Source organism: Xyrauchen texanus, chromosome 32 (genome assembly GCF_025860055.1).
Source record: "Xyrauchen texanus isolate HMW12.3.18 chromosome 32, RBS_HiC_50CHRs, whole genome shotgun sequence".
NCBI lineage: Eukaryota > Metazoa > Chordata > Actinopteri > Cypriniformes > Catostomidae > Xyrauchen > Xyrauchen texanus.
In genome coordinates, this window is record NC_068307.1 from 8084623 (window position 1) to 8100363 (window position 15741).

Consider the following 15741-nt stretch of genomic DNA (forward strand, 5'->3'; position numbering starts at 1 on the left):
GCTGCCTAAAAATCTGTTGCAGAGATAAAAAGGATAAAAGATATTTAGATTATTTTACAACAGTCATTGATTTTTGCAATTAATTACATCTTGATTTTTGCTATATTTTATTTATATTTTGCAATTCTTTATTTTTGTTTGCAAAACTTTCTTTTTTCTCTCGATACTTTATTTTACGTTTGTGATACTTAATTTTTTTTTATTTTTTTTTTTTTTGTTTGCTCAATACTTTTTTTGTTTTGCAAAACTTTATTTTATTTTGCAATACTTTATATTTTTGCAAATATATGTGGCATGGAATTGATTCTATAGCTGTCCCTCTAGTGGTTGTTGCACAGAACTGTGAATCTGAAAGCTAAAAAAAAAAAGAAAATACATAAAGCAAAGAATAGCAGCGGTCCACTAGCGAGGAGACAAGAGGCTGTGTTTTATTTATTTATTTATTTAATATTATTAATGGATGTTTATGGTTGAGATGCTTCCTGACGCTGAAAAAACAGATTTCGCTAATCTTCAACATGTTTTATTTTAAACAATTACTCTGGAGTTTACAACAGTAAAATTTATGTTTTATTAGAGAAGTCAAGGACAACATTGCGACAGGAAGGAATCAGATTACGGCTCTCTCCATTTGTTTGTATGGTACAAATGTCGTAACACGCTAGTTGACAGATACGCTCTCTCCTATGGTAAAAGAGCGGAGGTTATTATAATATAAGTGTAGAAGATCTCTGGCTCTACCTTCCAATCAACAGAGGTGTAAAATTACTAAGAATTTATAACCTACTTAAAGCGGAATATATTACTTTTGCTGTGTTAAAACCCTTTCTATCCCCTATAAATACTCATATCCAAGCTTAATATGCAGAGACAACTATAAGTAAGCAATTTCAGGCAATTTTTTTCGAAAGCTGTAACTCCAGTTTTCTGTGGCGTTTTGAAAATTGCTGTTTGTTTTGAATGACCCGCCCCAACAACGTTCCTCAACCAATGGTTTTTTTTACGGGACCATCTATTTTTTTTGACCAATGGCAGAATGTATATTCAGAAAGCTGTTTCGAAAATTTCGGTGGCCAGAATTTACATACTTCAGCTTTACGTTAAAGTGTGGGTATTGTGTCAGTATTTTACTCTAAAAAATGAAAGTACAATTTTTTCACATTTAATTGTGCTTGTAAAAAGTAAAAAAAATAATTTTCATACCTTTTGAAATAAACTGAATGAAATGAAGAAACATAAGTGATTTTCTCATCAAAGTAACCTTGATACACAAATTGACAAATCAATAAGTTTGTCTTTTTTAAATAACAATTATGTAAAATTAACCGGAACATAATTTGTGAAAAGATTAAAAAAAATGTAAGATAAGTGAAATGTCTACTTTGTAGTTTGAAGGTGTAAATTAAAATTTAAGGAGTAAAAAGAAAGATTCCCCCCAGCCCTTGAAAAGTAGTCAGTCTCAATAGCACTCAAGTAAAGTACATACAATTTTTATGTTGTGGTTAATCTTTTCCTCTATATTTACTTAAGTACTTTCTACATTGAAGTTAGTTGAAGCATGTACATTCTACATTCAAACAGGTAAAAATTAATGCTCTAACTTAAAAGTGCTGTATGTAAGATTGACAGAAAGCGTTTAAAATGGGTACTGCAGTCCAAATTGAAAATACTGCAGAGTTGTCTGCCCTGCCCTAGACTCGAAGCTCATGCAGGTTGCCGGAATGTTGACACGCAAAACCAACTTAGCATCCGTTTTAAAGAATTTCTGGGCTTTAAGCTGTCTCCATCTCCAATTTTTATCCTTGTTTTATCACACCTCTGGTCATGGTGGTTTTTAGACGGATGACAAGGCTTTTTTAGATCGGATGAAATCTGTTATCACTGATCCAGTTAGTTTGCTGGCTTCCATGGCTGCAGCACGCAGTGTTGTTTGCCTGCAAACTTGTTAAAATCTGGCAACCCGGTTGTGCCGAAATACTATTGGTGAGCGGGCAGTGGGCGGGATCACACAGGCCAAAACATAAACAGAAATTCCGGCCTGGAATGGAAACTTCATAGAAGAATATACTGGCTGTAGCATTGTTATCGGAGAAGCCAGTATTACAATTTAGCATGTTTCCTAATTCTCTAATGGCATATTATGGTCATTTTAAAAATATTACACATAGCACCTTTAAGATTTTCTTAGAAAAACTGTGCAAACATGCTAAATAAAAAAAATGAGTAAATCTTACTCGTAATTTTTTTCAGTGTATAAATTCTCCCTAATAATACTGAAGTATAGTTATGAAGGACTCAAGTAGCTACTTTACACCTCTACAGATCAATAATGAGATCTACTTGACCAGCTTAAAACACATTCAAATTCTCTCTCTTTCTCTCCTCCATTATGTGTCTGCTAGAGCCATTTCTCAGTCAGACAGACCGTTGGCAGTATTCCCATTATTAGGAAAGGGAAAAGAATGAGATTCAGACTGAGCCTGCATCGAGAAATGACCAAATATAGAAATGTCATGAGTGCAGAGGGTTAGTCAGGGCAGGGGCAATCAAAATATAAACAAACTACAAACATCCATTGATTCCAATCAACTTTCAGACTCCGAAGGAGAAGCCCATTTCAAACAGACATTTGAGCAACTGGCTCAGGTGCAGCATGGTGCTTATTTCCTACTAGTAATCTATGCATTTGCAATACAAACATCTGCCACTTATCAGAAGATTATACAGTATATATTATAGAATATTCTTGTATGTCCATAAACTTTGACCAGGTGGAATATATTTTACATTGAGTACTAAACAGGGCCATCAAATGCACAGGGATTACCGGTGTAAAAATCGCACTATACCATTCCTACATAGTCTTTATGTATAGCTCTTTATTCTCATGGCCAAATGAGCTAAACAGAATTACGTGGCCTTTGCAACAATCCATGAGATCACTAACTTTTCCCCAGCCAAGGAACTCTTTGTATATCTGGAAGCATGCTACAGCCCTTCATTGGGATCTGTGTAACAGTCTGTTCTTATCATGCAAAGAGCTATTCATTACTCTGAAATGTTCAATCTATTAATTCCCATTCCACTCTGGAGTTCAAGAGAAAAATAAAATGACATGATCCCAGCACTTTTTTGTTGGACCACTCATATCTTTATCAGTCAGATTCATTAAACACAAATTACATTTTCTAAACAGCACAAAATACATTTTCAATACATTTGTGCTTGATACTGCTTATTTTCAATGAGCATAACAGTCTGTTAAAAGTTTCTCTAGCTGTGCTCTTGAAAAAAACGAGATCATATTTATACAAGCATGAAAATATATTGAATTTTCTTCTAAGCATGTGAGGTATATTAAACTTTTGGTGCAGAGACTACTTCCATTCCTAGTCAGTTTCATTTAACATTGATAAATTAAAACTAGGTGGCAAAAATTATACTTTACTGTGATTCATTTGATTGTTATTAACTTGATTATTATTATTATTCCCTGATCAGAAAGAGCTTTTGATATAGAGATTCCCAAACAGAAAATAAAATAATTAAATCCAGGTGAATGTTGTTTTGTCTCACATTGTTCAATGCAGTCAACTGTAAGAAGATCCAATTAAGCTGCAGAAACAACCACATATACATCTTCTCAAAATTCAGACTGTACCATGCGCGCGCACACACACACACACACACACACACTTATAAATCTATAATTTTAATTGATTCATTTAGTGCAAATGACAAGCAAGGAATCAACTGTGCAGTTCCACCGGCCATTTAAGCCTCTGACCATCTTGACGGCACCATGCTTCCATTCATTTCTACAGTCCATACTATCCATACTACACCATATATGAGTCCTTGCCCATCTATAGGGCAGCAGGAAGACTCTGTATGGAAGATTCAGAGTGTCTTCTCAAGTCTGTGAGATGTTTGTCCATTCATTCCTGTCCTTTTTCTTCATCCACGTTAATCTCTCTCTCTCTCTGCACTATGCCTGCTTATTGCAAAAGCTTTGGTAATGAAACCTGTGAAAAAGAAGAAAAAAAAAAGTTAATTCCTGTTACTCAGCTCATTTTCTCAGAATTGGATGCCATTATCTAAATATCGGTGTACAAAGAATATAGAGTATGCAACTGGCAAAACTGCAAATAAATAAATACAAATAAAAGCAAAAGTTGCAGGAAACTTTCAAGAGTTGATAAACATATGGAACTGCCAAAAACTGATATTTATTACCTTTTTGAGCTGTGTGACATTGCTGCCCCGAATGGATGCAAGAAGTTGGTCCCTTGAGTTCTGCGTTCCTCCTCTTCCTCCAGTCCCATCTTTAAGCTTCCTCTGTGACACTGGTGTCAGGGTCTTTAGGAAGGCTCCATCTAGCATTGGAGGTGGAGGCGGTGGTGGACCTCCAGGTGGTGGCAGGAGAGGTGGTCCACCACCAGGTCCAATGCCCCCTTTCTTATGCATCAACTTAGGTGACGGGGCAGGTGAAGGTATTGGAGATGGTAGAGGAGATGGCTTGGGAGAAGCTCTGGGGGAACCTTTACCAAAGCCAGTTTTCGGAACTTCTAATGAATCTTTCTTGTCTCCAGATCCTTGGGCTTGAGCCTGCTTCTGTTCCTGCAGTCGCTTTTGCCGCTGGCGGTCCATGTTGCGACTGAGAATATTAGTCATGGTCATCCGAGGGCCAGCTAGCTCAAAGTGGTAGCCCAGTTTCAGAAGAGTAGAGTTCTCTTTCAAAACTTTGGTCATCTCCATCTCAGACTTGCCTCCACATATGTGCCGCTGGTTGTGGAAGCGTAGCTCAGTGAGGGTGGAGTTGTGCTGGAGGGCGTAGATTAGAGCCATGATGCCTTTACTGGTAAGAAGATTAGAGTCCATATTGATGCTTGTGATGCTTTTGTTTTTGCGTAAGGTCTCGGCAATAGCATAAGCCACATGGTCATCGGCACGGCAGTTAGCCAAAGAAAACGTTTTGATGTGTGTGCTGTTTTTCAAGGCCTCGGCAAACTGAACTAGTGTTTTGGTTTTTATGACCTCGGAGTTGTTTAAATTGAGGTCAGTCATCTCCGGATCATTGCGACGAACTCTCTCCAAATCTTCATCAAACATGCTTGCTGACTCGTCCTCCTCTTCCTCCTCTTTGGTCTTACTTTTTGAAATGGTGTCTGATATGCAGTTTCCAATCTTCTCCTCCTTGACTGATTCATGAACCTCATTTGTGATCTCACTGTGTTCCTGAACATTCCCTCTTCCCTTCATCTTCATGTTTTCCTCACTCTTTTGTGCCTTTTCAAGCTCGGGGCCCTCTTTCCCACTTTCATTTGACTTTGTTACTTGTTTAACATCCACGTCATCCTTCTTTTCATTCAACATATTGTCCTCTGTCTTGTTTTCTACAGTTTGATTTTGCTTTTCCTCTAACCTGGAAGTCCTAATCTTCCTAATCTCTTCCACCCTCTCCTTCTCCTCTTTCTCCCATATCCTAGAGATCATCTCCTTTGTTCTACTTTCTCCAGATTGACTTTTCCGACTGTCTTCTTTTCTGTTTTTCTCTGTACTATCCTCTTTTTTGTCTTTGAGCTTGGATATTAATTCTTTGGTTTTGCTGCTGCTGCTACTATTTTCCCTGGCATCTTTTCTGTCCTTGAGCTTACTCCAATTATTTTGTTCTTTTTCCTTGACCTCTTCATTCCTCTCACTTTCCTCATCCTTTTTGGAAAGGGGAGAAGGGCTGGCTTTGTCATCTTTGTTCCCCTCTGTGAGTCTGCGGTTCCTGTCCTCCATTCTGCTGTCATGTTTCGAGAAGGAAGAAGAGGTGGGAAGGCTACTTTGTCTCTGAAGACCTTCATCTCTGCTGTCAGACCTGGAGATATTTTTCTCTTGGCTTAGGCCCATTTTACGCAGGTACTCTTGTTTCCGGCTCTCCTTCTTGAGCTCTCCCTAAGGATAAAACATATCATTACTCAAAGATGCAATGGCCTACTTGGCTGTTTCCCTATAAATTGCCATTTATAGGGTCAAATATAAAAGTTCTACTACTTTGACTGTTATACAAAAGGTGTCTGTAGAGCACGCACAATGAATGTTTACATTATGCATTGTACAGTCAGTTGTTTCACAGTGAAGATGTAAACTTGCACAGTGGCTGAGTGTTTGATTTGTGAGCCACACCATTTTGCAATGGAAAGCTCCAGCCTTGGCTGACTTATCCTTAAAAGGCAGGGAGCAAAGGAGCAATCAACCAAGGAATTCAAGCAGGGCCATTTACATCTGCAGAGACTCTATTAGATGCATTGTGTAATTTTGCTCCCTGTGTTATGTCTCTGAATAGAAAAACCTGTAATCCCAAATTGCCCCCACAAAAAAGGCTACAAAATGTTTAGAAATTTTTACATTGATGTAAATAAACACACTGCCTATTTGTAGCCTAAAATTTGTGAAAGGTAAGAAAAAAAAAAAGGATTACAATTATGATTTATCACTATAGACATCATGCAAGAGACAAAAATGCACTCTTAAAATTAATCTACAGAAAATAACCTGTTAAAATCACAGAATTAGGATTTATTTTGCACTTATAAAGGAATAGTTAACCTAGACATTAAACTTCTCACATCAGCTACTCATTCTCATGTAACCCCAGATGTGTAAGACTTTCTTTCTTCTGCTGAACACAAAAGATTTTTTTAGAAGAATATCTCAGCTCTGTAAATCCACACAATGCAAGTGAATGGTGACCAAAACTTTGAAGCTTCGATAAGTACTTAAAGGCAGCATAACCGTAATCCATATGACTCCAGTGGTTTAATCCATGTCTTCTGAAGCGATATGATCGTTTTTTGAGTAAGAACAGGGTCACCATCACTTGCATTGTATGGACCTACAGACCTGAAATGTCCTTCTAAAAATCTTAGTTTGTGTTCAGCAGAAGAAAGTCAGTCATACACATCTGGGATGGGATGATGGTGAGTAAATGATGAGAGTGAACTATTCCTTTCATTATTATTTAATCTTAAATACAGATTTTCTTCATACCTCGGTGGACAGGTTTCTCTGAAAGTGGCTTTTGGAGTCATCATCCTGGCTGCCCAACTGAGAATCCTTTTTAACACACGAGGTTGGTTTAAAATCCGTTTGGTCCAAAATGATTATTTCACTCGGATCCGGGTCTGGAACGACCGAAACCTCTTTCTGCAACTCCTCCATTTCTTCGGGCGACAGGTTCGACAGTAAATTGTCGAGGTCCGGGTCCTCGCTCACCTGTCGCCCGGTCTTAGTGAGCCCCCTCACCTTCCTCCTGGACATAGTTGCGTTACACGTCTGGTCCTTGAGTAAAACTCCCGTTCAATTAGCTGAACATATCAGCCTGTTTTCCCACTTCTGTTAACTTTGGAGAAAAGCCATTCATTAATAGAGCTGTCAGTTTAGAAGGTGAAGAAAATGGAGGAAAAGAGTCCAAATGAATTCCTCCTGGATGTGAAAGAAACGCGAAAGGAGCGGCGCGAGACGCGATGGACTATCAGCCCAAGTTTGTGGTGCTTGGACAATTCTTTAAAATCCATTGCGAATGCATGCCCATATTTAGAAGGCGGTACATAGTCCTTTAAAGGCAATTGGGAAGGCTATGGCTTACTAAAACTCAGAAGCATCCCAATATAAACGGTTACTTCCTAGCTGTCACCAAGAAAGCACTGACAGTTTATCTCCTGTGATAAGATTGTTATAATAGTAGGTTAGAAAATGTTACTATAGATTTGTAAATAGTTTCTGGGTAAACTAGCAAGAGCTCGTTGATATTAATATTGGTTTATAAATATATGTTAAAGGAATATTCTGGGTTTAATACAAGTTAAGCTCAATCGACATTATTTGTGGCATAATGCTGACAACCACAAAAACGTATTTAGACTTGGCCCTTCTTTTCTTCAAAAATCTGGGTTGCAGTGAGACACTTACAATGGAAGGGGGCCAATCCGTAAACGTTAAAATACTCACTGTTTCAAAGGTTTAGCCACAAGATGTAAACAATATGCGTGTTAATATGATTTAAGTGTGATAAAATCACTTACTAACCTTGTCTGTGTAAAGTTATAGCCAATTTTACAACTTCATAGCCATGATGACGTAATGTAAACAAACCCTAAAACAACTAACAAATATGATTTAAACAACGTCACAGCTCAAATAATACATGAGTTTTAACAGAAGAATTAAGTGCTTTTATAAAATTATAAGCTCCACATTTCTGCCTTTAAACCCTCCAAAAACTGTCCCCATTCACTTCCATTGTAAGAGCCTCACTGTAACCTCAATTTCTGCTTTTTTAATGAAAAGGAAGGACGAGTTAAAATTGTTTTGAGGTAATCAACATTATGCCACAAATGCAGTCAATTGGCCTAACTTCTATTGAACATGGAATATTCCTTTAAGTCATTTGTTAAACTGCTTTTTTCAGGTATAGCAATAATGGAGACAGCATTCATAATCAAGCCTATTTTTATAGTAAAAAAAGAAGAAAAAAGAAAAAGATTTATGCAATACTTTCATGTCCATTCTTTTCAATTAGGATTATTAGTGCAAGTTCAAACACTAGTACTGTTTGTCTTTGCTCAAAGTTTAAAATACTCGTTATTATTCCACATTGTAAAAAAATATTTTATAGATCCTTTTCTTATTTGTACTTCACATTCCAAAGTGACATTAGCATATGCTGTATATCGCAAAAAACAGCACTGTTAACCATACATGAACTTAGCTTACAAGTTATTCAAACAGTAGACAAGCCATCACAACTAATATTACACACGTGAGAGGAGGTAGCAGAAAGAACTTCAAATCCAAAACAAGTCTATCACACCTCAAATGCATCTGACATTGACATTTTAAACAGGTTCTTTAAATTTCGATTTCTCAGACAGAGATAATACTTAAATTAATTTACATTTTATTTTACCCTTTAAAAGGGTCACTAAGCTTTGTATAATGTATGATGAAATTTGAAAGTGACAAAACATTTTCACTATGAGGATGTGCTAAATATAAATGACTGTGAAAAGTTTTATAGATCAAAAAGATTATTCAAACAAAGAAAAATATACAGACAGCTCACAGAATGAAAATCTTACTCGGATGTCCTTAACAGCTGGCCTAAGTAGCATACCATACAATTAAAGACATGCAAATCTAAGTTGTGTTAACAATACATCTCAACCTCATGCCAGATCTATAAACAGAAAGTTCCTCAGCGTTGGGTGTCATCTAAAGGCAAGATGCAAATCAAATGGCACCGAATGAACACAAACTTGTAACAACAAAGTTTTGGTTGGTTGTGAGGATGCTATGAAAAAAGTTCTTTCTTAGTATCTTTATATCAGTATCTCTTATTTACATACTGCATGTGTACAGCAAGATGTGATATTAATGATGCATATGACATGCATGGATTAGTAGTCAAATAAATACACATAAGCAAGTCTATTGCAGAGTAAAGTGCAATTGACACAAGCCTCTTCTCCTTTGGTTGAACGACGACCAAAATCCTGGATGAATCAGAAGTCAACCAGCGTCTTCTGCGTGTGTTTGTCAGCAGGAAAATCACATTTAACTGTCCATTTCGGAGAGTTTGACAGAATGGCACAAAGCAAAGTGACCCCAGTCAGTTCATTTTAATGTCTTTTGAGTCTGTGAGTTGCTTAAGCTGGAGGAGTCTTACAGATTAGTGACACAGGAAAGCTGTACATCAAATGAGGAAATGCTCCAAAGCGAGGTGATCCAAGGTCAGTTCATGCTGCACTCCACCAATTAATCAAGAAATAAATAATAAAAGTGCTTCTCATACAAGGGATTCCAAACAAGCATGGGCCACCTTCTCCACCCATTGTATGTGTTACCCTCTCCTGCTGAGGGACTCTCTCAGTGCCCTGGATACTGGGGAGGGGAGTATGGCGGAGGAGCTGAAAACACAACAATAACAAAGTTCAAGGAACGGTCTGTAATGTCCACAACAAACCACTGGTGTACAAGAAATAATGCCTTTGAACAATGCTTCCATTAACCTTTGCTCTTTACAGAAAGTCCTTTTTTTACTATAAATTCTCCTCCATGTCCAGTAGGTGGCGATATGTACGAAGAATGAGAATCACCAAAAACAAAAGAACACTTCGGAAAAGCGAAAAGAGTAAAGCACATTGGAGGCTCGTTTGAAAGTGGAGATTTACACACATATAGAAACAGATCAATATTTGTCATATATATATATATATATATATATATATATATATATATATATATATATATATGAGACAAATATTGATCTGTTCCTCACTCACACCTATCATATCGCTTCTGAAGACATGGATGAAACCACTGGAGTTGTATGGATTACTTTTATGCTGCCTTTATGTGATTTTTTTGAGCTTCAAAGTTTTGGACCCTGTTGACTTGCATTGTATGGACCAATAGAGCTGAGATATTCCTCTAAAACACATGAGGGTGATTAAATGAGAATTTAAATTTTTGGGTGAACTACTCTAACCTCATGTACTCTAACCTTAATGCTAAAATGTAGCATTAAAAGGAATCGTTCACCCAAAAATAAAAATAAATCTGTCAGTTTATTCACCCACATTGTGGTACAAACTGATGTCAAGATTTTCACTGATAAAGGACTTAAATTTCAGGTAACATTGTATGCTTTCAGAAGACTAGGAATAGGACACACAAGTTGAATTGGACTACTTTTATGGTATTTTGTGTGCTTTTTTTAAGATTTAAAGTGAGTCACGATCAGCTGCAATTGTATCGAGAAAACAGACCGGGATATTCAATATTTTTCTTTAAGTTTTGTGTCCTGCATTTGAAACAACAAGGGTGAGTAAATTATGACATAATTAAAAATGTTAGGTGAACTATTTCTTTAAGTAGTGTTATGATTCCCTCTGTCATCAAGTTATTTATTGTCACCATCCTAAAATAATGTTTTTTCAGAAATTTTACCAGAGGTGGCCAGCATCATGAGGAGATGATTTTGACAAAAAAAAAAAAAAAAAAAAATTGTCAAACATTATTTTAGCAAGGTGACGATATGCAAATTGTTGTGTAGTGTTTTTATATTCCTTATATGTGATCTAAGAGGCCATTTGTATACCTGCTTGACTGTATCCTGCATCAGGAGGATTCAGAGGATAAGGACCCTGGGGCATCAAAGGATATTGGTGTGGGACACCAGGGTACTGTGGCACCATCGGGTATCCAGGGTAATCAGGATATCCTATGGGTTTCCCATAAGCATCGTACATGGGCTCCACAGGATATCTGGCCATTGGAATGTGCTGGGCTGAAATTGAGATTCATGTTAGTGGGTCTTTTATAGGCAAGCTTTTTAAAAATTAGCTATGGCCTTTTTCTTTCTACAAATTGCAATGTAACTAATACAATTTAGAACAGAAACAAATGCAAAAAAAAAAAAAAAACAAAATACATTAAGTTATACTGTATGCAAATTATTAAATACAACACCATCCAGGGCATGTATTAACAAAGATTTTTATCTTACCACTAGGAGTTCTCCAAAGAGTTCCTAGCTAGGAGTATTTGCTTAAACCCTATTCACAAAACTGCTAAAAGCAAGTTTTAGTAAGGACATCTTAAGAGTAAGGTGGAGCTGACTTCGTTGCTATGGATGACATCATGTTTTATTAGCACTCTCTTTTAGATCACCTTCAGTGACTGGTAGACTGGGGACCACTATTTGTCAGCCAAGACAGACAATGATATATACAGTACTGTGTATATATATATATAGTGGTGGAAATGGCCAAGATTCATGGGGATTCATATCTCAATTTATAAGATATCAGCTCACTTTTCATTCACACAGTTATTTTTTGGAACCCATTCAACTTAAATATTATTATTATTATTATTTGTAAACAAATGATAATAACAACATATTATAAAAGTAATATATCTCAATCGTGCACCTTTTGTCATGGATCCACCGGTCTCTCTCTCTCTCTCTCTTTCTTCCTCACTGTCTCTCTGTGATACCTTTAACTTTTAAACCCCTCATGCTCAAAGCACATGTATTTGTAAATATTTTTAAACAAATTTAGTATATGCAGGATGAACGGTGAGGAAAAATACTGTTTTTGTGTTTACCTTCATAAGGGGTCCTACCACGTTGCTGACGGCGCTGGTACAGGTAGCAACAGGAACACATGAAGCAACAGACCATGGTTGCTATAGCAGCCACGAAGAGGAAGATGGATGAAGCGATGCCAGCTATAGTGGATGGGCTGAAAGCGGTAGGGAAGGAAACGTCCATGGTTTTGAATAATGTGACTTCTCTGAAGCAGCTCCCATTTAACATATTGCAGCTTCACCATTAAGTGAATAATTCATCCAAAATTAACATTTTGTAATTATTTACTTACCCTCAAGTCACTCCAAACCCATAATACTTACTTTCTGCCATAGAACACAAAGGGCAGAATGTTAGAAACTTACAGCCTCAGTCACCATTCACTCTCAGTGCATCTGTTACCATACAATAAAAGTGAATTGTAACTGAGGCTAACATTTTGCCTAACTACTTATGTGTTCCATGGAACACAAAAAGTGGGTAAAATATGGGAAATATGGGGTTTGAACAACATGAGTGAGGGAAATGATAACATAAATTTTGACCTGTAAAACCAAATGAATAAAACTGAATTATTTTATTTTTTTGGTGGCTAATGAGTCTATGTGGTCTACTATGTGGTCAATAGTCTATAATTTCTAATAAAAATGTGTAATTTAGGAAATTAGTACACCAAAGTGCACATTTAGAATTTTCTAAACATGCTAACTGTAACTACAGTAAAAATGCATTTGCATAATAAGTCACACACTCAAGGGTTAGAGTGGTTTCACTAGTTTGGGACAACTTCTGTTAAACCTGGCTGACATTCCTTCTCAGTGAAGAGCCATACTTATATGGTGTGCAATCATATGTACCTGAGATGGAACAGCATGCAGCGTTTCTGTCCAGCCTCAGTGATCATCTTAAAGCCATCCAGGCAGCAGTATCGGCGATGACAGTTCCCACAGCAGAAGGTTATGAGAGGACAGTCAAAGCCATTGTGCCAGGTGCCATTTTTGTCCACATACCACAAGCAGTCCTCATTTGCACTCACTGTATAGACAATTAAAAAATAGACACAAGTGCTGTTTTACTTGTACTATATTTATTAGGGAAAACAAGTGTTTGGCCGGCTCATAATATATGTGAACCATCAAAAGAACCTATTTTTCCACAATGTGATGAAGACCTCGGGAGAGTTTTAAACAGAAAAAATACCAATGCATGGCAATGACTGCAATTGAATTTAAACTGAATAGATTTTGCTAAAAGCTGGTTTCAAAGCATCATTTCTAAATACCTTAACCTATTTGTAACTTTGCTATGTTCAGCAAAATTGAGGGACTAAAACATTTGGTATACTATAAAGTGCAATAAATTCAAAGCAAATTTGTCAGTTCACAATAAACCAATAAAAATATATTAATGAAAATATTCCTACAAAACAGACAAAATAATCAAAATAGACAGGAGGGAAAATGAAGTTGAGAATGTTAAAGGAATATTCCAGGTTCAATACAAGTTAAACTCCATCGACAGTTAATCAACAATGTTAATTAACACAAAAATGTATTTTGACTTTTAAAACAATTAATAATTACAAAAATTAGCTTACTGTGAGGTGCCTAAATTAGGGCCAATTTTGGAGGGTTTAAAGGCAGAAATGTGAAGCTTATCATTTTATAAAAGCAATTATATTCATTCTTCTATTAAAAGTCGTATTATGTATTTGAGCTGTAGAATTGTTTGAATTGTTGTTTATATGGACGTTTTGGGGTTTAAGGGTTTACGGTGGTATGTCTTTATAGCAACGAAGTTGTAAAATTGGATATAACTTTACAAACAAAAGATTAGGTAGTGATTTTATCACACTACAGTCATGTTAACACACACGTTTTACATCTTGTGGCTATACTTTTGAAATACTGAGTATTTTAACATTTACGGATTGGCTCCATTCACTTCCATTCTAAGTGTCCCACTGTAACCCAGATTTTTGCTCTCTTTTCTTTCTTTTTTTAAGGATGGACAAGTCGAAATTAATGTTTGTGGTAACCAACACTATGCCAAAGTCTGTCTATTGAGATTAACTTGTATTGAACCCAAAATATTTCTTAAAGTTAACACACAAATCCTCAAGTGCCTCTAAGAAAGCAGACATTTCAAACATTCATTTTGACAAGAATATTCTAAAACACCTCAAAATACTGTGCAAAAGAAAAGGCACCTTTGCTTTTATCTCTAATAGTTTTAATGTAGGTCAGTTAATGGTCTGCTTCAAGATCTCAAATCTTGGATTAGATTTCAGTTACTGGTTCTGCAGTGAATGACCCATCTACACTATAAAAAACAACAAATCCAGCCTTATGTGAACTTATAAATCTTAGAGGCTTGAAAGCTATTGCTAAAGAAATCAGATATTTAGAGGATTGCAAGCAATGTATATATAAATTACATTGGCGAGACATTAAAGGAATTTTCCTGGTACAATACAAGTGGAGATCAATCCACAGCATTTGTGGCATAATGTTGATTACCAAAAATATAATTTTGATTGGTCCTTAATTTTCTAATCTTTATTTATTTTTAAAAAGTAAGCAAAAATCGATGTTAGAGTAAGACACTTGCAATGTTGCTAAATAAAATTGATAATACTAATATCAATTAATAATACTGCATTCATACCAACACAATATTATGGCTATACATGATTAATATTAGCGAATCCATTTCACGTGTGCATTATTTCTCATGCCATCTAAACGAGGCCCATCAAGAAACTAGAGCAATATCGTCTTACCCTGCCAAGCCGAGAAAATAATACAGAGCACCGGAATAATCACGGCGTAGAGGGACATACTGCTTTCAGAACAATGTCCAATATATCAGACGGAAAACGGTTTCATTTGCTTGGTCTAAAAATACAACTTTAAATGATAAGATTTGCCACGTCTCGCAAAAAAAGCGGCGAACAGAATCAAGCGGCTTCGTTGTCAACACGCCATCCGTGTCGAATGACAGACACATCGCCCGTGACGCTGCACGCCGGGAGGTCGCATGAGCCCGTACGCCAACTATTCAGCACTACCTTCCTCATAGAGTAAAATAAATTAGCCTAATTTAATTTCCCTAACATAAGTGTCCGCTTCATATTCTAAAGGCATATAGTAGCGAAACGGAAGGTAATTAAAAATTGCTATCAACGCTGTATGGATGAGAGCGTATGGAGGACCAAGTCCGCCAATATTAAAAATCAATTTAAAATGTATAAATAGTAATGTAAAAAATTAGTTTACATAGAACTAAATTCATTTTTAAATGTGACATGAATCACATTCTTATATATGTAGCGTATACATTTATTTATACATATTTGTATTCCCTCATTTATTTATTTCCTCAATTATTTATTTATAATATTATATATTTCCACATTTATTTATTTCTACAGTACATGTCTTTGTCCGTATGGTAATAAGGGGGCGTATTTTCTACTTCAGGCATAACAATGGAGCCAAGAGTGCTCCAGAGTGAAGCTTGAAGGACACAGTAACATCATGAGTCTACAGACCTGGGCCCCTATTCACAAAGATATTTATCTTACCACTAGGAGT

The 15741-nt window shown here is 36.3% G+C and overlaps 2 protein-coding genes across 2 annotated transcripts; both read right to left on the bottom strand.

The window, feature by feature from the left end:
* Nucleotides 1-3139: 3139 nt before the first annotated feature.
* LOC127626169 (leiomodin-1-like) lies at nt 3140-7550 on the bottom strand. The gene is made up of 3 exons (XM_052101763.1): nt 7039-7550; nt 4237-5943; nt 3140-4025 (listed from the first exon to the last, which is right to left on the bottom strand). The coding sequence occupies exons 1-3, from the start codon at nt 7306-7308 to the stop codon at nt 3999-4001; spliced, it is 2004 nt and encodes a 667-aa protein (XP_051957723.1). The 5' UTR covers nt 7309-7550; the 3' UTR covers nt 3140-3998.
* Nucleotides 7551-8516: 966 nt separating this feature from the next.
* Nucleotides 8517-15272, bottom strand: shisa4 (shisa family member 4). The gene is made up of 5 exons (XM_052101846.1): nt 14928-15272; nt 13003-13180; nt 12163-12299; nt 11150-11338; nt 8517-9956 (listed from the first exon to the last, which is right to left on the bottom strand). The coding sequence occupies exons 1-5, from the start codon at nt 14983-14985 to the stop codon at nt 9916-9918; spliced, it is 603 nt and encodes a 200-aa protein (XP_051957806.1). The 5' UTR covers nt 14986-15272; the 3' UTR covers nt 8517-9915.
* Between the last annotated feature and the right edge of the window lie 469 nt (nt 15273-15741).